This window comes from Vigna angularis, chromosome 4 (assembly GCF_016808095.1).
Source record: "Vigna angularis cultivar LongXiaoDou No.4 chromosome 4, ASM1680809v1, whole genome shotgun sequence".
Lineage (NCBI taxonomy): Eukaryota > Viridiplantae > Streptophyta > Magnoliopsida > Fabales > Fabaceae > Vigna > Vigna angularis.
Genome location: NC_068973.1, coordinates 38,141,132 through 38,166,412, shown reverse-complemented (window position 1 = coordinate 38,166,412; position 25,281 = coordinate 38,141,132). Strand labels below are relative to the sequence as shown.

General features: G+C 34.0%; 3 protein-coding genes across 10 annotated transcripts; 2 read left to right on the top strand and 1 right to left on the bottom strand.

Moving 5' to 3' along the window:
• Nucleotides 1–1,652: 1,652 nt before the first annotated feature.
• On the top strand, nt 1,653–7,928 carry LOC108329996 (25S rRNA (cytosine-C(5))-methyltransferase NSUN5). 5 transcript variants are annotated; one of them, XM_052876724.1, is made up of 7 exons: nt 1,667–2,014; nt 2,094–2,152; nt 2,238–2,291; nt 2,396–2,531; nt 2,698–2,783; nt 7,362–7,460; nt 7,636–7,928. In XM_052876724.1, exons 1-7 carry the CDS (start codon nt 1,795–1,797, stop codon nt 7,654–7,656), a joined length of 675 nt encoding a protein of 224 aa, XP_052732684.1. In that variant the 5' UTR covers nt 1,667–1,794; the 3' UTR covers nt 7,657–7,928. The 5 variants fall into 5 exon arrangements, with proteins under 5 accessions (XP_017419919.2, XP_052732684.1, XP_017419920.2 ...); XM_017564428.2 differs by having other exon boundaries at nt 1,689–2,014; nt 7,652–7,928; XM_017564429.2 differs by having other exon boundaries at nt 1,692–2,014; nt 2,241–2,291; nt 7,652–7,928.
• Nucleotides 7,929–10,424: 2,496 nt separating this feature from the next.
• Nucleotides 10,425–12,337, bottom strand: LOC108329891 (zinc transporter 4, chloroplastic). Of its 2 annotated transcripts, XM_017564265.2 has the most exons (4): nt 12,073–12,337; nt 11,915–11,966; nt 11,056–11,765; nt 10,425–10,941 (listed from the first exon to the last, which is right to left on the bottom strand). In XM_017564265.2, the coding sequence occupies exons 1-4, from the start codon at nt 12,085–12,087 to the stop codon at nt 10,486–10,488; spliced, it is 1,233 nt and encodes a 410-aa protein (XP_017419754.1). In that variant the 5' UTR covers nt 12,088–12,337; the 3' UTR covers nt 10,425–10,485. The 2 variants fall into 2 exon arrangements, with proteins under 2 accessions (XP_017419754.1, XP_052732659.1); XM_052876699.1 differs by having other exon boundaries at nt 11,056–11,815; nt 11,915–12,337.
• A 4,136-nt stretch (nt 12,338–16,473) lies between these two features.
• On the top strand, nt 16,474–20,363 carry LOC108330106 (uncharacterized). Of its 3 annotated transcripts, none has more exons than XM_017564602.2 (7): nt 16,475–17,610; nt 17,702–17,801; nt 17,874–17,994; nt 18,209–18,330; nt 18,448–18,569; nt 19,706–19,865; nt 19,960–20,363. In XM_017564602.2, exons 1-7 carry the CDS (start codon nt 17,451–17,453, stop codon nt 19,961–19,963), a joined length of 789 nt encoding a protein of 262 aa, XP_017420091.1. In that variant the 5' UTR covers nt 16,475–17,450; the 3' UTR covers nt 19,964–20,363. The 3 variants fall into 3 exon arrangements, with proteins under 3 accessions (XP_052731693.1, XP_017420091.1, XP_017420090.1); XM_017564601.2 differs by having other exon boundaries at nt 16,478–17,610; nt 19,955–20,363; XM_052875733.1 differs by lacking the exon at nt 19,960–20,363 and having other exon boundaries at nt 16,474–17,610; nt 19,546–19,829.
• The last annotated feature ends 4,918 nt before the right edge of the window (nt 20,364–25,281 follow it).

Below are 25,281 nucleotides of genomic sequence, written 5' to 3'. Positions count from 1 at the left end.
ATCAAACTTAACATCAATATAAGGAGGCAACTTCTTGATGGTGATGGTGAGCCAGGACAAATATGGCATCAGAGTTGGCATCGACTCGAAGCGTAAACCTGCGCATGAACTTTCCGACTCTTCTCTCCGTACTCAAATACTCAACCCCTTATCTCTCCTCCTCCCTCTTCCTATAGCCGCTAATGATTAACACATTGTCCTCCTTCACCTGCACCTTAATGTCCCTAGCTTTCACGCCAGGCTTGTCGATCACGAACACGTAACAGTTCGAATACTCCTTAACATCAGCATGGGTGGCAGCCATTGCTTTTACATCTCCAGAGTACGTCCAGAAAGATTTACGGAATAATAGTAGGGAGTTCCAGACGATTCTGTACTTAATTCCCATGCTTAGAAGGTTCAGATAACAACTCTTCATTTCTTAAAAACAAAAGTCAAAATTAATTAGTCTCTGGGCTCCGATTCTTCATTTTTGATATAAATAACAATTCAACCATTATCATATTATTTTCTACATTGTTCTTTGTCTACCTTCGTCAACTCTGTTGAGAAAGAATTAGCCGAAACTTGAAAGAAACAAACTTTATCTGAAAAAAACAAAAAAAGATTAAAACCCACCAAAATAAAAGAGAAAGAGAGAGGGGAAACAAAGGTAACACTCTCATAACTTTTTTGACAAGTATATCAAATTGTTCCAAGTAATATAGAGTAAGTTCAAAGCATCGTTCTGCCAAGAGACTTGTGCAACACATGACAATTCTTCCTTTTATAACTCAATTAGACATCAAATTGTACAAAAAATACAAGAAACTCTTTTTGGTATTTTTATCAAACAGTTGGTGTACAAGAAATTATATTTAAAAGAAACTTTCTTGGAATTGAGTTTCATGAATCATATGAAGATAAAACTCTGTACAATATATCATTATTTCATTCAAACATTTACATCAAGGCATACTAGTCCTAATCTCTTAACAACTAGTTCTAAATTTATTTATAAAAATGTTAATCCCTTAATCCATTTAACATACTTTTGAAAGAGTCTTTATAGATCTTTCTTTGTGATTTCCATCGTTTATATATATATATATATATATATATATATATATAATGTATTGATTTGAATAAAGTAAATAGGAAAAATACAATATAAAGGAAAAAATTGCGAGAAAAATATGTTAATATTCATTAGTTTTTTTTTTATAAATATTCAAGCTTGAAATATAAACGCATAAGATAATATATTAAAATAATTTTATTGTCATTTTTTTAACAACATGACACATATAACACAATTCAAGGCTACTCAAAGTTTGTATTGTCTAATTTACAGTTTAAGGTTAGTTGTGATTCTACTTCTACATTTTTTTCACATCTTATTATTACTTTGTTTGGATTATGTAATTCATTTATCATTTGAAGTTAAAAAATGATTTTATATATCTTCAATGCTTAAAGAATAAAATATATTTAAATTTATAAAATAAAAACCAGACAAACTCTAAATTTAAGTAATAAGTAGAATTTAATAGAGAGACATGCTTAAAAATAGAGACGCGAAAAGACACGAACTTATAAAGGAATCCAAAGCACTAAACCCAAAAGAAGGAATCCAAAAAGGTACGGGCCAGACTCGCTAGAATGGGCTTCCGTATTGCTCAATGTTCATAGACCTCAAAGACGACAGATAGAGTCGTCGTTTCAGGCAAAAGAAGAGAGTGACAAAAAGTTGTGGTTTATTGTGTAAATTAAGTGCAATGCAAAGACGCAAGACAAAACCCCTAAACCCTGGGAATGAAGAAGACGAAGAAGAGTGTGGAAGAAAATGGGGGAAAGTTCAATGGTGCTGAGAGGTCAGCGTATTTCGCACGCAGAGAGGCAGCGAAGGTGCTGAGAGTGGTTCTCGAAGGAGACGCTAAGCGCCGCGCTCTTGCCTCCATCAAATCCCTCATCTATCAACCTTCCGTTAGGAACAAGAAGGCCACTTTCGCTCTCATTTGTCAAACCCTAAAACGTAACTAACTAACTTACTAACTAAGTAGCTCTCTCTGGAATGTATCATTTCATTAACGTGTTCGTTGTTTCGTTCGCAGATCTTCCCATCATCAAAGATGTCTTGGAAGCTGCTTCCATTCTCAACACCAAGTGGAAGGTCATAAATCGTAATAACTGTACCGCATTGTACTTTGGTTTTTCTTCGTTTCTTAACACGATGTGTTGTGTATTGTTGATTTTAGCAGAGGCAACGAGAATTGGTTTATATCATTGTCTATGATATCCTTTTCGGCAAGGTGAGGTGTTTTTTCTGTTGTTGTATGGGAGGACTCCTACTTCTACGACTTCTGCAAATTGAACTAGTTACTTATGTGGTTATGGTCAAACTTGAAATTTATAGGTGGTTTCACTAGTTGGTGATGCAGAGAAGTACCTTATGCGACACGAAGGCGCTCTGCGTTCGACTCTTAAACAGCTTTTGTTACAGAGAAATGTGAAGACTGTTAAACAGTTGATTGCTCTGCATGACATTCCAGGTCATTTTTCACATCTTCCGTTTTTATGCATTTTATTAGACTTTATAGTTTGTGGAATTGGTGCTTTTTTACAGTTGATGCGCGGCAACGTTTTTGATTTCGAAGCTGATGCTTTACAGATGATTTTTTTGAAATTTTTACATTTTCAATATATGCTCTTATGCAGATGTTTCTGTACCTCGGTATGTTCGTGTGAATACGCTTAAACTGGATGTTGATTCTGCCTTGCTTGAACTTCAGAAAAATTACTCGGTAAATTCATCAAAATATTTCTGATGATCAATATTTTATATTTTAGTCAAAATGTTTTCTTCCTTTTATTTTTTTAGGAAAGTATTTAACTGAATTTATAAAAAGTCACCAGGTTTACTGTTAGGCCCATTACTGATGAAGAACCTCAAGGCCCAACACAGGATCAAGAAAACGTGGACAAAGGAGAATTACCCAAAAGAATCAGAAGGAAACCCACACACCTCAACGACTACGTGACTAATTGATGATTTGGCAGTATTATGGTTCTAGAAGGATTTAGGATCATAACTAACTTTATTCCTTTTGCCATTTTTACTTTTTCGTGTAGTATGTATGCTGTTATATAGAGGTACACTAATGATTGGAAAGGCAGCGAATATACAACAAAATTCTGTTTTCCTCTAGAATTCTATTATTCTCTCTGTCTGAGCATTAATCTTCTCTCTTTTCTGTTGAGATATCTTTCATTTTGGTGCTTTCATTGAGAGAACTCTCTTCCATGGCTTCCCACTCTGATGCCATTTCTCAACTTGACAAAAAATTGGAACAGATTCTCCTTTCTCAGGCCAACTTCTCTAATACCCTTCATGATATCGACGCCCGCACTTCCCTTCTTGAATCAAAAATTTCCTCATCCCCTTCGCACTCTCCCTCACTACCTCCACGGCCTCTCAAGTTCGACCTTCCCTCATTCAACGGGAAGGATGCATTGGGGTGGATCTTCAAGATCACCCAATTTTTTGATTACCACCAGACACCACCAGATCAAAGAACCCAAATAGCATCATTCTACCTTGAGGGCCCCGCCTTAGCTTGGTATCAATGGATGCACAACAACAGTCTCCTAACCTCGTGGGAAGCTTTCCTCAGAGCCTTGGAGTTACGTTTTGCACCTTCTAAGTTTGAGGACCCCATCGCTGCTCTTTGCAAGCTTTCACAGATGCAATCCCTTCAAGAATACATCTCTGAGTTTGAATCCCTATCTAATCGGATCTCTGGGTATCCCTCTAACTTCTACCTTAGCTGTTTTATTTCCGGCCTCAAACCTCACCTCCGACGTGAAGTTACTGCCCTCCAACCTTCCGATATGCCCCAAGCAGTGGCGTTTGCGAAACTCCACGATGACAAAAACAAATTATCATCACCACCCTTTTCCAGATTCTCACGACCACCCCTAAATCACATCACACCTACCACTGCCACTAACCCTAAACCACTTCCCCCTCTTCTTCCAACACCCACATCCAAATTACCTATCCGGAGACTTACGGAGGCCGAAATGCAAGCCCGCAGAGAAAAAAATCTTTGCTACAATTGCGACGAGAAGTACACGCGAGGCCATCGCTGCAAATCCCAGTTTCTTCTCCTCATAGTGGCTGATGACGAGGAGTCCACCAATCCACTCATCGATATGGCTGATCCTCCTAATAACACTCCTTTAGAAGCGGGTCTCATCAGTTTACACTCCTTCTCGGGTCAGTGGAGCCCCAAGACGTTCCGAATCAGTGGATCCATAGGCGGATTTGAGGTTCAAATCATGGTGGACAGTGGGGCAACCCATAATTTTATCCAATCCAGAGTGGCCCGTTTTCTGAATCTTTCCCTAGAGCCCACACCAAACCCTTTACGTGTGATGGTTGGTAATGGAGACTTTTTACCTTGCACATCTTTTTGCCCACAGGCACACGTCACTATTGCATCCCTTCTTTTTCCCATGGACCTATACCCTCTTGATCTTTCTGGGACAGATCTTATTCTGGGTGTCCAGTGGCTCTCACAGATCAGCCCCTTCATCATGGACTACAATGGACCCTTCATGAAATTTATGTGGGAAAATAAAATGGTAGAGTTAAAAGGCGAACAAAGCCCAAATCCCTCACCCATCACCGCCCATCAACTCAGACGTCTCCAACAAACAAACCGCGTCGAAGCCTTATTCCAACTTACTTTAGAACCCTCACCTAAACCTATCACCTCATCCTCTTCTTCCACCACTGCTTCATCAACCACAGGTCTACCAACATCCACCATTTCTCAACTTCAACAACTAATCCAACAATACTCAACCCTTTTCTCTACGCTCACATCACTTCCCCCTTCTCGCCAAACCGACCACGCCATCAACCTCCTTCCCAATACGCCACCTATTTCTGTTCGCCCATACCGTTACCCACACTTCCAAAAGGAAGAAATCGAATCTCAGGTTCAGAAAATGTTGGCATCAGGGTTCATTACACCTAGTACTAGTCCGTTTTCTTCACCGGTCCTTCTCGTTAAAAAAAAGGATGGCACCTGGCGTTTCTGTGTTGATTATCGGGCTCTCAACGCTGTCACCGTCAAGGACAAATTTCCCATTCCCACAGTCGACGAATTACTGGACGAACTGGGACATGCGTCTTGGTTTTCCAAGTTGGATCTCTTCTCTGGGTTTCATCAAATTTTGATGCTTCCATCTGATGCAGCAAAAACAACATTTAGAACTCACAATGGCCATTTCGAATTCAAGGTCATGCCCTTCGGTTTGTGTAATGCTCCTTCAACCTTTCAAGCTACCATGAACGACCTTTTTCGACCACATCTTCGACGCTTCATCATCGTCTTCTTCGACGATATACTCGTCTACAGCTCCACACTGGATGATCATGTTGCTCATCTCGAGACAGCCTTCAAGCTTTTATTGGATCATTGTTTCCGCCTCAAGGGTTCTAAATGTTCAATCGGTCAATAGTCCATCCAATACTTGGGCCATGTGGTTTCCTCTACAGGGGTTTGTCCAGACCCTACTAAAATAAAGGCAGTTATCGATTGGCCCATCCCATTGAATTTGAAGTCTATCCGTGGATTTCTTGGCCTTACGGGGTTTTATCGACGCTTTGTTAAAGGATATGCCTCTATTGCCTCTGCTCTCACGGATTTGTTGAAAAAGGATAATTTCATATGGTCAGATGCTGCTACCGAGGCCTTTAACAACCTCAAGCAAGCTCTCACTAATGATCCTGTGTTGGCTTTTGTGAACCAATGTATCACATGCCAGCAGACTAAGATACCCACTCAACGTCCACCAGGGTTGCTACAACCAATTCCTCCACCTTCTCGTTGCTGGGAGGATTTATCCTTGGATTTTATTATCGGTCTGCCACCCTATCAAGGACAGAGTACCATCCTAGTGGTTGTCGATCGCTTCTCTAAAGGAGCACATTTCGGCACATTACCACGTTCATTCTCCGCTGTCAAAGTTGCTGAATTGTTTGTACACATGGTTGGCAAGTTACACGGTCTTCCTCGTAGCATGATCTCTGATCGCGACACCATTTTTTTGAGCCAATTCTAGAGGGAGTTATTTCGCCTTAGTGGGACCAAACTGAGAATGTCCACCACTTACCACCCTCAAACTGACGGTCAAACCGAGGTTGCCAACAAAGTATTGCAGCAATATTTACGTTGCTTTGTGCACCATCGTCCTTCCTCTTGGGGCAAGTTCCTTCCTTGGGCAGAATGGTGTTTTAACACCACCAAAAACGCTTCAACCGGCTTTACCCCCTTTGAAGTCATGTTCGGTCATCCTCCCCCGAGCATTCCTCATCTATTGAACATTGACACTTCCAACGCGGCAGTTCAGTTTGAGATTTCATCTAGGGATGCCATTATCAAAAAACTGCATTCCAATCTGAAGAGGGCTCAAGAGGCTATGAAACGGTGGGCAGACTTGCATCGTCGGGATCTCCAATTTTCAATTGGGGAGTGGGTTTATGTGCGCCTTCGTCCACGTCGACAACACTCAGTTACAGGTCCATACCTTGGTAAATTGCAGAAAAGGTTTTTTTGGACCATTCAAAATTTTGGAGAAAATAGGTGAAGTGGCCTATAAACTGGACCTCCCTGCTTCAGCACAAATTCACAATGTTTTCCATGTTAGCCTCCTCCGACCACATCATGGGCCAACTCCCTCACCATTGCCCCTGAACCTTCCTCCAGATATTGTGGACAGCCAACCCATCCTTATCCCTGCAACTATTCTGGATTGGAAGATGTCTGAGGATCAAGACAACCCCCAACAATTGGTACTCATACACTGGCAGGGATTACCTCTTGAAGAGGCTAGCTGGGAACTTTGGTCCCAAATCCAGGCTCAATTTCACCTTGAGGACAAGGTGCCTCTTCAAGAGGGAGGAGATGTTAGGCCCATTACTGATGAAGAACCTCAAGGCCCAACACAGGATCAAGAAAACGTGGACAGAGGAGAATTACCCAAAAGAATCAGAAGGAAACCCACACACCTCAACGACTACGTGACTAATTGATGATTTGGCAGTATTATGGTTCTAGAAGGATTTAGGATCATAACTAACTTTATTTCTTTTGCCATTTTTACTTTTTCGTGTAGTATGTATGCTGTTATATAGAGGTACACTAATGATTGGAAAGGCAGCGAATATACAACAAAATTCTGTTTTCCTTTAGAATTCTATTATTCTCTCTGTCTGAGCATTAATCTTCTCTCTTTTCTGTTGAGATATCTTTCATTTACTTCATTGATTTAATCCACATTTTCGGTTGATACGGATTATTATTAAATAGGTTCAAAAAGATAATCTGCTGGCTGAGTTACTGATTCTCCCAAAAGGCACTGATTTACATGATCACCCTCTTGTTAAAAACGGCAGTATCTTTATGCAAGTAAGGAATTACACTTTTTTTTTTCTTTTTTTTAAGAAGTTATAGATATATATCATTATCTGCATATAGGTCTCATTGGATGAAAAGGTTATTATCTTTTGATATTTAAGAAACGTACATTTCAATTCTGATTGCATGTTTTTCTTTCTTTTATAATCGTTTTGCTAAAATGGAGACAAACTTTTGTAAAGGGTAAGGCAAGTTCCATGGCAGCACCAGCTCTTAGCCCTCAACCAGGATGGGAGGTGAGTTATTGCTGCAATGTAATAAACGTTTAAGATATGAATTTGATTCAATCATAGGTGCATTCTACTTCTTCATTCCTTGTAAACATCACCTATTACCCTATCATTTCTGTCCCCACCCACTTTCTAGGCTTGGATCTTTTTTACGTTGGACTTGCAACTCTTTCACTTTTCTTTCTTTTTGAAGAGTATTTCTGAAAAGAAAAGAAAGTTTGCTCTTATTTTTTCTCTTGGCAGTAAATTGTTATATAAGTATCCTTTTTTCCTGTTGCTGTCTGTGTCTTTCAAGGTTTTTCATAGCCATTTAGTAATTAACTAACTGATCAAGCAAAAAGTAGAAAGAAAAGCAGAACTGATGTGGTCATAACACGGGGGAAGTCATTTATGTGACTTTTCAGTGATTTATTATGATAAGCTCAAGCAGTGATTTAAGTCATTTATGTGACTTTTCTCCAGCTTGTCTTTAATTAAATTTGGTGGTTCCAAAATAGATATTTAAGTCATTTATGTGACTTTTCAGTGATTTATTATGATAAGCTCAAGCAGTGAAATGTTATTTGATATTATTGGCTAACTGATTATAGGAACCGATGAAATAATATCTTGTGTTAAACATTTCTTCTTAAGTGTGATTCAAAGATGACAACCACTTTTTTAGGAATTTCTTTCGGGAATGTTCAAGGAATATTTATCAATTTTTCAACTTTTGAAAAACTATACTCTACATAACGTTTATATTATGCTTTTTTTTTGGAGGAGTCTTCGTAGATCTTTATATATATATATATATATATATATATATATATATATATATATATATATATATTGTATTGATTTGAATAAAGTAAAGAAAACAAGGAAAAATACAAAGGGAAAAATTGCGAGAAAAATATGTTAATAGCTAATATTTATTAGTTTTTTTTTATAAATATACAAGCTTGAAATATAAATGCATAAGATAATATAATAAAATGATTTTATTGTCATTTTTTTTACAACATGACACATATAATACAATTCAAGAATTAGAAGCTACTCAAAGTTTGTATTGTCTAATTTATAGTTTAAGGTTAGTTGTGATTCTACTTCTACATTTTTTTCACATCTTATGATTACTTTGTTTAGATTATTTAATTCATAAAAAAAAATTCTTAAACATAAAAAAAGATTAATAGAGTAAATACTAGAATTGAAAACCTTCCTTTTAAGTCTAAAACGAGTATTTTATTTGATTTTACCATTGAACCAGTCTTCTAAATGAGAAAGAGTATTTAAGGAAAGAAGGTGAGATTCTTTCTTTACTTAAGTGAGGTGATCTGAGAGTATTTTATTTGTTTCACTGTTGAACCAGTCTTCTAAATGAGAAAGTGTATATAAGGAAAGGAGGTGAGATTCTTTCTTTACTTAAGTACTTAAATGAGGTGATTTGAGAAATAAAAATGTAATTACCAAATGGTCCTTGACTTTTTTAAAAAATTTACATCTTTTTATCTAAGATAATTAATAATCTTAATAATAATAATAACAAGAACAATAATAATAATTTATAATAATATTAAATAACATTAATGGAGAAAATAATACAACATCTAAATAAAATACTAATAAAATTTGTAATGACAAAAATAATTAAATAATAATAGTATTAATTTTTTATAATTCAAAATGTAATTAAAACTATTTTTAACCAATCACATTTTATTTTAAATTAATTACACTTATTAATTCTTTTTATAAATAAATCATCCAGGTTTTATTTTAACTTAATTATAATTACTTACATTTAATTTTCTATTAAGTTTTTATTTATAGCCTAAATTTTTAATACTAGAATAATCAAGTTCTCATGAGTATTTCCTAGAATCTTAAAAAAACATTTTTAAAAGTTAAGTGAAATTGTTTCTTAAGAAATTTAAAGTAAATCCAAGTTGTTTTTAAAGTAAAGCATATAATATTTTGTTTCTGCTTCTGTTTTTTATAAGTTTACAGAAATATTTTAAAAATTAGCTTTTTTTATGTAACAATCAAATTAAACAAGACCAGAATATTCCTTAAAAATAATTGAAAGAGTTCGATCATTAATTAAAATAGTACACTGAAACAAACAATAGAGTAACTAATAAAATAAAAGTTCTAATTGACCAAATAGGAAATATGTATAACTATATACAAAATATAATAAATATAAAACTTTTTGAAGTTCAAAAAAGGAAATTCAATATTTTGTGACTTTTTTCATTTGATATGTGATGGATTAAAAGTGTAATGAGGGATCGATAATTCCAGAAAAAGATATAAAAGAGAGAAAGAAGACAACATTTTCAAAGTAATAAGATTTTGTAATCCTTAAAATTTTTCATAGTAGTAAGATTTTGTGATTCTTAAAAATATCCAAGAGAATGTTTGTTTAAAAAAAATGTTAGGTTTGATTTTATTAAATTTAGATCAAATCAATGTAAAAAATGGAAAAATTATAGATTGGTACATTCTTAGATGAAAAGGAGTGACCACGGTAGGGTTTAAAGAAATTTTGATCGATTATAGTTCCCTGACGAGATCCCTATTTCAATGAATTTTGTGTAAACTCAAGAGCTAGCAATAATCAGCAGGTTGAGACATGGTAATACAGATTTTAAGATTACCTGGTATGAAATTTAATTTGCGTTCTTGTTGTTAAGGAAAGTATATTTGAATTGGATAGCTGGGAAGAGAAAGGAAAAGACGAGAAGAAAGATGAGATATTGAACAACATAGTATTACAACTATGTAGGGGAGGGACATCAGGCCCAAATTGCGAGCGAAGACATCAATCCAGCCCCAAGGAAAAGCATGCAGTAAGAGGCTATCTGTAGCCTGAAGTTACAACTCATTCTCTTGCTAAGAAAATCCGCAGCTATCAAATCTACCAAAGCCATATACACCAAAATCCCCGCCGACAAGGAATCCAGAATACCTTCGGTGATGAGTGCACCGGGGCTGTAAGGATTAAACCTTGAAGAAATGGCCGTTCCGATCGAAACACCCAACGGTGTAGTCAATGCAAAAAAACAAGCCATTATGGTTGCTGAGGAGGCTTTAAACTGCGCTTGGGAAATGCACCCTCCAAGCGCAAACCCTTCAAAAAACTGATGAAAAGACAACGCCGCAATCAGAGGCCTTATGGTACAAGGACTTTGAGAAACCCCAAGAGACAACCCGATGATTACCGAATGTGACACAATCCCAAGCTCCAACACCTGCAATGCAACCCCAGTTATGCACACTTATACGCATTTTCTTCCTTCACTCGCGCTAATAATCATTACCAGTTACATTAAATACAACCAAAACAGAGATATTTAATTATTTACCTGAGAAACCACGACGTGTCGAACGTCGGTTTCTTCGACATCTTCCATGTGGGAGTGGCCGTGGAGGTGACCGTGACCGTGTCCATGGGAGTCAGCAAGCGCATTATCTTGTTCCTTCTCGCCGCCAATGCCATGGCACGAGTCATGGCCATGGGGGTGGTTATGTCGATGATGCGCGGCGTGTGCATGCATCCCCACGATGTGCATTCCCCCACTCTCTTCTTCTCCAAACACCTTCCCTCCGGATTCGGACGACCCGACCCGAGACTGCTCCTCCGAGGGACGGTTGAGCCCCTGCTTGCGCTCGTAGTATTGCGTTCCCACGAAATCGAGGAGGAGAGTGAAAAGCGCGGCCATCATGGCGAAGAAGCCGGTGAAAGGGAACTTGGACCACGGGAACGAAGGCAGGCACGGGTGCTGGAGCGCGTCGGTGGCATCAGAGAGCATGTGGACGAATCCCGTGGCCAGGATCACCCCGGCGGCAAAGGCCTTGGCACCGACGAAGAGGTTGCCGTCGGTGCGGAGGAAGCGGCGGTGTTTTCCGACGAGGGGGATCGCTATTCCGGCCATGCCGGAGAGGAGAATGGAGGCGATGGCGACGAATTTGAGAACCAACGCCGCCGACTCGTCTCGGCACTGATCGAACTCAGCGCCTGCGCAGGTGGAGTTGGTCATCGATTCCAGAAGGTTGTGGAAGAAAGACGGTTTCTCTATTTTGGAAAAAGCAGCGGCTCAAGAGTTTAGAAAATAATCGATTGACCTATAAATATATACCAATTGAATTAATGATAAATTAAAATTTACGATTCGCTTACATGGTGTGTGTGTGTGGATTATTGAATCGAAAAATGATTATTACCTGAAAAGAGAGAAGTGTTTCCAACCAGTTGGTGGAGCAGCGGCCACAAATCCTAAAAAACAGAGAGAAAGAAGAATGATTATCGATTACATCGAAGGTTACATGGAAGGTTACATCATGGAAGGTGACGTCGAATAAAGAGAGAAGCAGAAAGAAACCTCGGTAAAAATCATGGGAGTGAGGGGAATTTGTAGGGAAAAAGAAGGAGAAGGTTGTGGGATGAAGATAGAGAGTGGAATTGAATAGTATAAATAATAAAGTGGAGAAGATAGGGATTGAGATCGGAAATTGGATGCCAGGGAGGGATAGAAGAAGCTTGTTGGCGAAAATGAAGAAGAGTGTCGTCATAAGGATGAGAGAGAGAGGTAGGAGAGTCAGTTGTGGATTCTTCGCTTCCCTCTTTTTGCAATCAAATGAGCGCGAGAGTGTCGACATTCTTGCATCACCTATAATATATGCTACTCACCTTTTTTTCTTTTTTTATTTTATTTTAAATCATACCTTCTTTAAAATACCCAAATTTTACTAATTAATCCTTCCTATTAAAATATTACCAGATTCTCTTAAATCCACCATCTCCCCACACATCTCTCCTTATAATATATTTACGCTTATAACAACTATAATTATTTAAATTTAAAATCTATATAATCTATTAGTTTAACTATGACATTTTCTTCTGTAAAAGAAACGACATTTTCTTTATTAGGCTATGTTTAATTATGCACCCAGAAACCTCGATTATATCAATTGAAAGATAGAACCAGAATGATAAAAATCTTGTAGTCTACGTTATCTCATTACGACATTCCCACCTTTGACCGTTTCTCTTCCTTTTATTGAAGAGAGTAAAAAGTAGGAAAAAAAAGTATTTAATTAGAAAAAAATTGAGATCATTTTATTTTCTTACTAATGCTTACTATTATTTTTTAATATTAAATTTTAATTATCCGTCTATCTATTATTGTAATAAAGGAAGTAAAAAATAATACAAAAATATACACTCATAATTTATTATAGATATTTCATAATAAATTATGTATTGGAAAAACACTTAAAATTACCCATTGTAGCAGCACAGGAGCCTGGAAATTACCTTCACATCTTTTCACATACCCCTGCTATTCAACTCAAGCAAATATAATTGAATAAAGGTATTTGCACAACTTTTATTCTTTATACAAAATTAATTATAATAGTATAAATTTTGAATTAATAAAATAATTTTAATATTATAGTATTATAAAAAATTATCTATTAATTTTATATAAAAAAAACTATGGATTACAAAACATCTTTACTCAACCTAATTTCCTCGTTTTTCACCCTAAGAACATCTTAAAATGAAAGGAAGGTTGAGTTATAAATTCATAGAACTAAAACTTAGTTTAATAACAATGATTTAATAAAATAAAATAAAATTTACTGTCCAGTTGTTGCTCTACGACATCCTCACATAGTTAATTATTTTTTATAGTACGACATTTTTTCTACAGATCTATGGTGTTTGGTTGGTAAAGACAACAAGCTGCATTCCGCATTGTATAACTTTTCAAAGAAACCAATGACATAACTATGAATATGACAAGTTTACCACTGTTTTCCCATTGTTTTGTTACTCCTCCTGAATGCAATAGAAACTGCGGCACTAATTAACGAAGAAAAAGTAAAAATAAAATGAAAAAAGAAATAATTTTATATCCATGTCTTGAATAAATAAAGTATTTACGTAATAGCAACGTAGTACAAACACAGTGACGCGTTCAACGTTTAACTACAAAATACAAAATGTTAAAAAACATCGTGATACTTTTGTAAATAAAAGTTTTCAGACTTATACTTGTTTGATGTCAATTAGCTATAAAACATCAGATATTGAGAAGTCTCACGTTTTATTGGGTAAATTTTACAGAAATGTTTGACACAAATCTGAAATTGTATTTATGTATGACGTCGAATGTTCAAGAATTAGACGTCAAAAGGTTATAAGATGTCGAATGCACTAGAATAAGACTTTATATCTCAGTGAATTCAATAAAAATTTAAGCGGGAGATTGAAAATCCATTAACTTTGTCTTAGCACGAGACCCCTTCTCTGCTCAAATTTTTCTTGAACGAAGTTTGACGACCAACACATGTAATTTTTCTTTCATTTGATACAAATGCATATTGATTAACTACTTTTAGCTATGATTTTTTTTTTGTTTTGACAAATTATTTTTGTGTTCTTCTTCTTCATAGGCTTTCTCTCCCACTGACAACACTTTATTCTGACGAACCTATATTTTTTAAGGTTAGTTTTCATTTTCGTTTTCTTTTTCAAGAACTTGTTTGTTCAACTTTGTTGTTGTTTGTTGTTCATAGTACACTACACGTTATACATCTAAGCTTTAGTGTAAAACTAAAAGTATATTGAAAACAACTCCAAATGACCTGAAAATTTGTTCAAAGCACCAAAATATCACGAGAAGCCCCCACAAAATTTAAAATCAAAATTCAAAATGTAACTATTTTAAATATTTTTGCAAAGTTTGAAAAAAAAAACAAAAATAAATTTTTGAAAAATAGAAAACAGTGTTTTCTAGAGAATCTAGAAGGATTAGCTAGCCACTCGAGCTTCCACGGTATCAATTTTTTTTTACCCAAAATCCATGTTTAATAATAGTAAATCGGACAACCGAAGTAAATGTTATGCTCGTTTAAAAATTTATAGTTGTTCACTTTCCAAATAATAGACTTAAAGCAAGAACTCCTCGGTTTTTTTTTTCTGAACTAGGGGACCCAAAGCAAAAGTTCCTCGTGTGTTTTTTTTTCTGAACTAGGGGTTATAAAGGAGTGGTAAAAAAAAATACAACCAAAACCAAAATCATAGCTATCAAAACCAAAAATCAGAAGTTAATACTACAAGTTAATATTATTATTGTCATAACTTTTGTACTTTTGCTTATCTCATGCTATATAAAATACAAAAATTAAAATTATATTTATTATTTTTCTTTTTTTCAACTCTCATATAGTTATAAAAATGAATCACAATTAGTTAAATAAAAATAAAAAAAATAATTAACATCACACAATGACAAAATTCGATATTAATTAATGTCAAATATAAACAAATATCCAAGGTCAATCTACTCAAATTATTTTGTATCAGAGCGTTAATTAGAGATAATTAATGTTTGATATACCTTAAAGGAAAAAAAACACAAATGTCCAATGCCTGTGTTGCACTAATGTAAATTAATTTTAATGTTTTATTATGCAGTATTGTTGTTCACCCCACTTACAATACATTTAATAGAGAAAGAAAATGAATGAGAGGTAAATGCAAATAGGTGCAAATAAACGAAAAAGTGTTTAATTAAAATATTTTTAAAAAGGAAAATATATGAATAAAAGAAAAGTAAAAAAAATAAAGTTGCAAGTCTCGATGTTTTAAAATTTGTTAATATGCAGTTTTCTCAGGAACGTTTATCTATGGTTTAGATGATTGGTAGAGTTTGATGGAGTGTAAAATCACATTAAAGTAATCAATATGAAGAAAAATACGAGTATATTTAGATCTAAATGAGTATATAAAGGTAAACTCAAAGTATGTAAGAAAATATTAGTTTTATTAATAGAAATATGTTTTATATATTATGGATAAATTTTATTAATTTGTTGTGTTGTCGTGAAGTTAACAGAGTGATAATTATGACACAATAATGCATATCTAAGATATTATTTCACCCTAAAATATAAGAATTTGAATGTGTTACGTTATGTGGAAAAGTGACATAATGGTTTATATAGCTTCAGGAAAGAAAACATTATTTACGGGATGTTCATAGCAATTATATGGTGCATAAGAAATTAAAGAAATGATATTTTATTTAGAAAATGTAAGTTTGATGTAGAAGAAATATTATGTAATATTTTTTAATAGAAAAAAAAGAAAAGAATTGAGGAGAAGAATACCTATAAAGGAAGAAATAAGTGAGAGTGAAGAGAAAGAGAAAAAAAAGAAGGAAAGAGAATGCCGGCTGGTGGAAGTAAGTTGAATGAGTTTTTCTCTCTGCATTTCTCCACATTCTTTCATATACTCCATATTTTCTTAAAATCTTAAAACTCTGCATTTCAAAAAACTTTATATTCTACTTTTTTTTCCCAATAAATTTTAAAATTTGTTAAAAAAAATTCTTCAACAAATTTTAAGATTTGTTAAAAGATTTTTCAAATTTTTAACAGATTTTGAAATTTATTAAAATGTTTTTTTTATTTCAAAATTTTTTAAAGAAATTTTCAAACACTTCAATAATTTTCATGAAAAAGATTATTTTTAGAATATAAAGTTACAGATAAAAATATGTGAAAATGTAAGGAGAAACACTCCAGATGAATATATGAAAGCCCATGTAAAAACTGCCTTGAATGAATGGACCTTATGCAATTACTTCGTAGACCCCTCAAATTTCAACTACACCCCCATAAAATATGTGAAATTATGAAATTAACTTTACGGGTTTTTTAATCTAAACCTAATGTGTTTTATTCTTTTCTTCTCCTTCACTGGACAGTGCAGCTGCGCGTCAGTTTTCCCATTCACCGACCTTCACATTGTTCTACACCCTCAAATCAACATCCATGAAATTTTCTCCCAACCAAACACAAATTCAAGGAAAATAGTAAGAGATACCAAAAAGAAGTTGCAGATGCAGAGTGATCGGAGTTGGAGATGCAAATGGCCTCTTCAGAAAGCATATCTATGCTTCCGGAATCGATACCACATCTACTCTGAAACTTTATTCCGAAACACATTTTCAACAATATCTGAATTCAGTTTCCGGGAGAGTTATGGAGGTTCCACCTCAAAATGATTTTTTCCAAACCATTCTTTTACTCTTCCAGAAACACAAATGCAGAAAATCATTTCTCCCCTCCCAAACCTATTCCGGATCACATTTTCTGGAATTGCATTTCTCACCACCCAGCTTCTCTGACTTTTGCAAATCACTATCACTCACCACCACCTTCATCCCACAAAGCTTTCCAGAAAACCCCATAGAAAAACACTCTAAACCAGTTCATCACTGTCTCAGATCTTCCACAAGGATAAAATAAAATTCCAAAAATTATGGGGTGCATGTAGAAATTGATGGGGTGCATGAAGCAATTGGCCCAAAGTTATTGTTGTTTGAAAGCAGAAAGAGAAATGGAAAAGGTAGAGACGTTGATTTCATGGCGACGTGGGACCTACCTAAATCAAATCAAAACGGCATTTTTATATTATTTATTTGGTTTTGAAGGAAGAACAAAAACTAGGAAGTCAAATCAAAATCAAAAGCACAAGCGAAGTGAAACCCCTGAACCCAAACGACAATTTTTCTCTTGGCAGTGTGGGGACACTGTTGTTGTGTTCGGTGTGCAAACAGACGAAACACTGTTTCTCCAAACCCAAGCAGCCCCAGCTTCTTTCTTTCTTCATACCTTGAAGACGCAAAATAAATAGAAAGGAAGAGCATTTGAGACAGAGGAGAAGAAGAAGAAGACAACGATGGGTTTAGGTTGGATAGTGAATCAACAATGCAGAAGGTGGACGACAAGTCGTGTATGTGGAGCAACGTTTCTGTGCTGCATGTGCTTTATCCTCTTTACTCCCACAATCCCTCGCTCTCCCAAGCACCACCAATTCGGTGACATGCGCAATCTTCTCGGTAACCACCCGCATTGTGCACGAGATCATAATTTTGGGGTGAATTTTTTTAGGTTGCTTCATTCATGTTCTCATGATTTTGGGTTCTCCAGGAGTACCCAACACGTTGAATGTGATGACGAATTTCCCGTTCTTAGTTGTGGGGATTCTGGGCCTTGTGCTTGCCCTCGAAGGAGGTGTCTTCAACATAAGGTTTTGGTTCCTGCGTAGTGAAATTGGTTAGTTCCTTTTCAACCATCTATTGACATCGTTGTGTTGTTGCAGTTCCCAAGGAGAGGTTTGGATATGGGCTCTGTTCTATGCTGGAATAGCTGGGGTGGCTTTTGGCTCTGCTTATTACCATTTGAAACCCGATGACCATCGTGTGTTGTGGGACACTTTACCGGTTAGTTATTATTCTATGTTCGATCTGTGATCTTGCCATTTGCTCTTTTGTCTTCAAACTGGTTGATTGATTCAGTGCCATGAGAGATTTCTGGTTGAATTAAGTCCTCTCAACACTAAACATACTTTCCTTGCTAGTTGTAATCGAGTGGGGCCACTTCTTATTGTCTTTTTTTTTTCTTTATTGCGAAGCTCACTCGTTTTGTGGATGGCAGATGATGGTGGCTTTCTCCTCACTTTTCTCCAGCTTGGTTGTTGAGAGATTTGGCCAGAGGATTGGGCTGTGTTGTCTGTTTGCACTCATTGTTGCTGCATTTCTATGTGTAGTTTATGAACGGTTAGTAAACTTCCCCTTTTCTAATTCTTACCTATTTGTCTTGGAAGCTTATACGCCAAGCGAAGGGGCTGAAGTAGTCAAGTTCTATGCTGAATTCTGTCTGCTAGTTGGTTGCAGAATTTATAATGATATTCGGTTCTGCGTGATATTCCAGTTGACTCTGCCTCTAGCTATTCCAGTAATAGCACTCATGTACCGCTCCAAATATACTCACTCAAGATATTGGTTTATGTCTACAGGTTAGCCGTGGACTTTGTAATTCTTTTGTTTTTGCTGCGCAAAGTTTCTATGTCACTGCGTTCCTGCTTTTGGACGTGGAAAACTACTTCTATGTATAAATTTTAGATGTTAAGTAAATATGACTTCATCGAGCTAGTGTATCATCTAGGGAGAAAGTGCCTAGGATATATCGTAAAATCTAATATAGGAGCATTTCTTTACTAAGCAACTTGAAATAAAGCATTTTTTTAGTAAGTATTTATCTGTTTATAATGTTTCCTCTTTTGCAACCTGCTGTCATTTCTCTAACCAGGTTAGCAATAGCCTAACAGGAAAAGAAGACTATGATAAAAAAACTAAACCTTATGTCGTTTACTGAGTTTGGGAGGATTCTCATGCTATATTTAGAATGCTTGATATGAGAAAGGATGCTGTCATTTCACTTCATAGTTGCATTAACTATAGCTCTGATGTTTAGTAGTGGATAACTAATAGAATTTTTAACTTACATCTTTACTAATAAGGTCTTATTTGGATATAAGTATATATTGGTGAAAAAAAAGGTGAAAAGAATTGAGTATTTTCTATAAGCTCATATAAACTGTAGCTCTTAACTTTTAAAGAAATTTTCTTATCTAACTTAGTCAAAAACTAAGAGGCATAAGTTTATTTTTGTGACTGGGAGTATCCAACAGATGATATATGTTGTGAAATGGGTGAGGAGTCTAGAAGTTGGCTTAGAATTGTGTGATTCAGAATATTGCTCTGACTTGATTGTGCTTTCATTAGTAGACCTTCTCAGAAATAATGATTATTTATGAAGTACACCTTCCATTGTTTTATGTTTACGGGATATAACTCTTCTAAGTTTTTATAAGCCGCCATCTTCATTCTATCCATTGTACTTTAAATCTCGAATTGGCTATGCCTTGTTTTGATTATTATATTTGACAAAGTTCACCATTATACTTTAGAAATACATCTTGATGTATGTAGTTCACGTCTTGCATGCCGGTCCTTGTGGTCTTGCACTGCCCTAAAATGTGCTATGTTCCTGATTATGCAAACTTGAAAGAAAATAAAGCAGCTGCTAACGTATGATTTGTGGATATCCAAGTTGTGCATATGCTCTGAATCCTGAACTTTCCTGCCACAGGGATTTATCTGCTTGCAAAATTTGAAGGTGTTACTGACAAGAAACTGTACTATGTAAATAACTACATTATCAGTGGGCATTCTATGGAACACTTGTGCTTAGCACTGATCCCAGTTTCACTCAGCGTGATGCTCATCTACAGGGAACTTAAGTTTCAAAGGTAATAATGAAAATGTCTTGTGGTTATACTTAGAACTAGGTATATCGAACCGTCTTATTTTTCTTATACATCTATTGGCTTGATGACAGAATAGTTGATGTTAAAGATCGACCATGAGGGACACAGAACTGATGATTGTTCATTTGCTCCTGGATGGTCGACAGACGTTGCATTAGTAATGAATGAGTGAAAATGCCTTAGGATTATATAAACCATGGTCGGCAAAGTAGATGAAGTTTTCCTCCATAACTTGTAAGTGTTACTAGTTTAGCTGTACAGTGGGGCCAAATTCCTTTATCTTTATTTATAAGGGAATCTGTGTTGACACCAATCTGATCTTGCCTGGTGGGTCGTCATGTGAATGAAAGCTTGTGCCTTTAATATGACCTGAGGTGACGGACAAGAGGTTTCTAACTTGAATTTGTTTTTCTCTGTTGTTGTTAGCCCTTCTAAAATCTGTGACAGCATTATTGATGCATCAACGTGAGGCATTGAGAATTTTGTAACTAGTCTGCGTAGTGTTTATTTTTTGTGATGTGAGAAAAACTAACATGCAGAAAGCACGATAAATTCTGCTGTGAACTTGTGACGGATTTAAGATTGCGGTCTTCTGTGTTGGCCTTGTGGATTTATTATGGATGAATCCAGGTGGCAAAAGATGATGGGAATTCGCATTAGCAAATTTTGTGGCACGTGTTGGTGCTTTAGATGCTTACCTGGCAAATATATGCTTCCTTCACATGCTGTTGCTTTGTCATTTTGAATAACTTTTGTGTCTGCTTATTTTATGGCTCCTAACATATTTATAATCATGTGCCTTGTAACCATATACAAATAATTATTATTTGTATTACGTTCGGTGATCTTTCGTTTTCTTCTGCCCCCACCCTCTTCTCCCTTATGGTAAAGGAAGATCAAATCTTCTTACAAGATTGGAAAATTGTAATATAATATTTAAAAGGTCAAAATTGTTCTTAGAAGGACATGAAATGACCTTATAAGACGCACCGATACTAAATCATGACATGAGAGTTGTTCTCATTATCCTGTAAGGTATGAAGATATTGATTCTGTGGCAAGATAACCTCGATAATTAGAACAGTATTGATATCCGTATAATAAATCTTTGAAAAAAAATTATTTCATTTTCAAATTTTGCATTAGGCCCTCCAGATATTATTATAGCACCGTCACAAAAATTCAGAATTAAACTACAATACTTTTATTTCTTATATAAATGTTCTTACTTATTTTGTAGAAAAATATTAAATAAACTTATATTTAATGTTTTTTTATCGTTATACAATTTTAGATTAATATAAAATAATTGACTTGGTTATGCTTTGAGTTCTTGCAAATATCTTCTGTTTTATTTTAATCACTTTAACATTATGTTGATTTGAAAATAAAAAGGACGAAATGCGAGAAAATATAGTTTTGAGGCACCTAATGTGTGAGAAGAAAATCTCATAAAACCAGTTCGACAAAAGGATTTTAAGTTTTTACGCTTGCTCTTTTTCAGTGAATTTTTCTGAATGAAATTTGTATCCGGAAAGAATTTAAATTGATAGTTCAAATTGTAATGCGACATATGTAACAAGTAATTATCTTTATCTATTAATTAATTAAATTATGTACCATTTTTTTCTTTGTTTCTCTTCGCTATCCGTTTTGTTTCATTTAATCTACACAACATCACATTTACTCTCTTTTCTCTCATTTATATTTTTTCACTCCCTCAAATTTAATTTCTAATCCAATGGTTAATTTCAAATCCTTAATATGTATCAGTGCTTTTTTTAATTCTTATTGCTATCTATAACTATAATTAATCTAGCACGCAATGATATAAATTAGAATTTTTAAGTACACATATTAAGTAAAATATTTAACATTTTTTTATAAATAACATAATTATGTTTTTAATCACTTGTATATCACATTACAAGAAACACCGGATTTATCAACAGACAAATATGTTGATAAACACAAAAAATTGTTGGTAAAACAAAATTATCAAGGATAAAAAAAGATTTATTACTAAAATATTTGTTAATTAATTTTATCGAGAGATTGAAAAAATTATTGATGATTTGATATTTTTTCTCTCTCATACTTTTGTTTTTCTTTCTTCTCTTCCTCTAGGGTTGTCTATCTACATCTTGTTATTGTTATGTCTATCAACCTTAGTTTTTCCTTCTCTTCTTCCTTCATCATTGTGTTGTCAATGACGTTACCATTATGATTGTCTCTTGTCTTTCCTCCTTTTCATTATTTTATTATGGGTTAAATATGTTTTTAGTCCCTAAACTATCTAGCGAATTTGTTTTTAGTCTCTCTTTCAAAGTAAGGTACATTTTAGTCCTCCTCCTTAAGGAAACCTTAATTTTTGGTCCTTCAAAACTAACACCGTTAAAAACCAGCTGAGCTAGCTCACGGTGTAGTGTCATATAATTTTTTTTTCTGACATCACTCCTACCAGAATTTCTCCCCTTCCACCAACCCAACCCATTTCCCCCACCATGGACCTCAACCCCCAAACGGCGCAACGCCCCCCACCGCTCTTGAGATGTTCCCACCGCCCCTCAGCCACCAACGACCCTCCCCTCCCTTACGGATCTCCTCCTCACTGTTCTATCTGTCTGCTTCCTCGTCTCCTCCTCCAAGCCCAACATTGCTTCCACCCGCTGCCGCTTCCTCAAATTCCCCGTCATGTCCTTCACTGAAACACCTTCCAAAAATGCCACCACAGCCACTGCCCTCAACACCTTCCAAAAATGTTAATCCACATCTCAATGGATGATAATGGTTAATTAATATGTTTGATCATTCTCAACTCTATAAATAAATGTTTAATGTTGAGGAAAGACATTTTTTTTTACAGAATTCAGTATATTTTGAACCTTCTTAAGACACATTTAACTTGAGTATTAGAGTATTTTCTGCATGTCAACCCTCGATCGGGTTGGAGTGAATTGGAGGAAAGAAGCGAACAGGAGATTCAAAGCGAACCAGATCAAACAATCGTCCATCGACCCTACGTATCTGAAACACTACTTAAATTATACTACTTCATGTATTATTTTCTTTGCAATTATATATTATTATATATTATGATTAGTAAGAAAATATATTAATATTATTATGAATACAACTATTTTAAATAAGATTCAATGGTATAAATTAAAAAATTATTATTTTCATATTCCTTTCATAATTTTTAATTCTAAAAATATAAACAAATGTTACGATTTTAGTATTTAGAGATTAAATTAACATTTATGATATATTAGAAAATAAATAATTTTAAAAAATTAAATAAGAATATCAAAATTGACATGTAATAAATGTTACAAATGTGTAGATGAATTACAATTATTTTCATAAAATATAACGTTAAAAGGTAAAGTATTAAATAAAAACTCTATATAATTATGTTATCTCTATAGCAAATAATAAATATTCAGTTGAATCACCTATGTTAACGAAAGTTAGTAATCTTAATTTAAAATATATTTTTGTTATTTTAATCAATATTTTTATTTTATTGTTTATATTAATTATACTTAATAACAATAATCATTAAAAAAAATGTCATGATCTAAAATTAATAACTAATTTTAAAGAAATTAAAAATATATTTTAATCGATAAAAAAAATTAAAGTTCAGATAGGTGGGACTAGTGATTGGAAAATTTATTTAGAAGTTTAAATAGTTCTATTTCATTTAATGCAACTCTTCCGACTTCCAAATTTTATAACATTTTGAGTCTCCAAAAAAGTACATCTTAACGATACAAATTAATAAATATTTTTTGAATTAATTAAGATTAAGTTGAGCCTTTTTCCTCATAAAACCAGATCTTAATTAACTTTTTAAAGATATTAGTCAGTATTTTCCTTTAACTTCAATTTATTTATTTGTTTTTATAAAAAAAGTTGTTATACAAACAAAAACTCCTGAAATTTGACATGCCATGTGAACTTTTAGATTTCTGAAAATAGCTTTTCTGTCACACTAAACATATCATTCTATCCGTGAGAAGTCCAGTGAAAAATAATATGAAAAAAAGTACATATGCTGAATTATATTATATAAATAATGTGAGATAATATTCAAAAAAAAAGGAGTGAAAGTTATCATCTTTAATTTAGTTAATATTTGGAACGAGAAATTTGATATTGGAGTGTTTTTATTTAATAAAATTTAAGCATAGAAAGTTTATAAACAACTTTGACGTGACCGACGACGAAGAGAATAAATTTCTTAATGTAGAAACCTTATATATGGTTTTTTAGAAGAAATTTATGGCATATTATGACATTATTTTTACTTTAAAATATCATACATTATCTTAACGTGATGAAATATTATTACATTATCTTTACTTTAAAATATTAACATTATATGTATATTTTTTTTTATTTTTGTTTAATATTGTTAAGCAGTGAACTTTAAATCTAAGTCAATCTTATAAAATTTCGATTTATAAGATAATGTTTGTTTTTATTTATATATTACAAAATTGACTTGAATTTTAAATTTAATTTAACTCATAAAATTAATTTGTAAAGTGAAGTTTACACTCATTTATATATTATAAATTGATTTTATCTTTAGTTGATGTAAGAATATCAACCATTTTTAACTGTGGATCATGTTTATGAAAAATAATATAGGTCTTAAAAATTGAAAGAAATAAAAATGGAAGTGTCGGCGGTCTACCTGACGGTAGAAGCAAAGTGCCATTCGTCTCGTTCTTTTCCTACAAAACCATTCTTACTTTTAATTTTTTACTAAAAGGTTTGTTTTATTCTTTAAATATTACCAATCGTTGAAAAAAGAAAAGATGTATCCCAAGTAGGATTAAAGCTAGAAATGGACCACATAGTAGGTTGAGAAGTAAGGTAATTATTGACTTTGGACTCAAGCGAGTGCAACAACCAAATTAATCACAAAACTAATACTTATTATAGTTACACTGTCAACTGTCAATCAACACACAAACAAATTCAATGAGTAGATCTCAGTGTAATCTTTTCATCTCTCACAATGGGTTAAAAGAAATCAACAGTAATAATAATAATAACAACTCAAAATGATTTATAAATTATTGCATTGCAATGTCTTTCATTACTACACTCCACTTTAACATTTTGACCAAGGGAATGATTAAAGAATTGCATGACACTGGTGATGAATATTTACAGCATTATAAAAAGGGAAGTTCCTCGTTCAGATATCATAATACATTTTTGCATTAAATACAGTTAGGAAAAAATTAATATTTATTATGTTAAATTTTGAAATAATTTAATATTTACCTTTTCAATTAATTAGAAATATTTAAAGCGTATTTAATGTGTGGCTTGATACACAAGAAAAATAAATAAATCATGGAAGGAAAAAAAACGT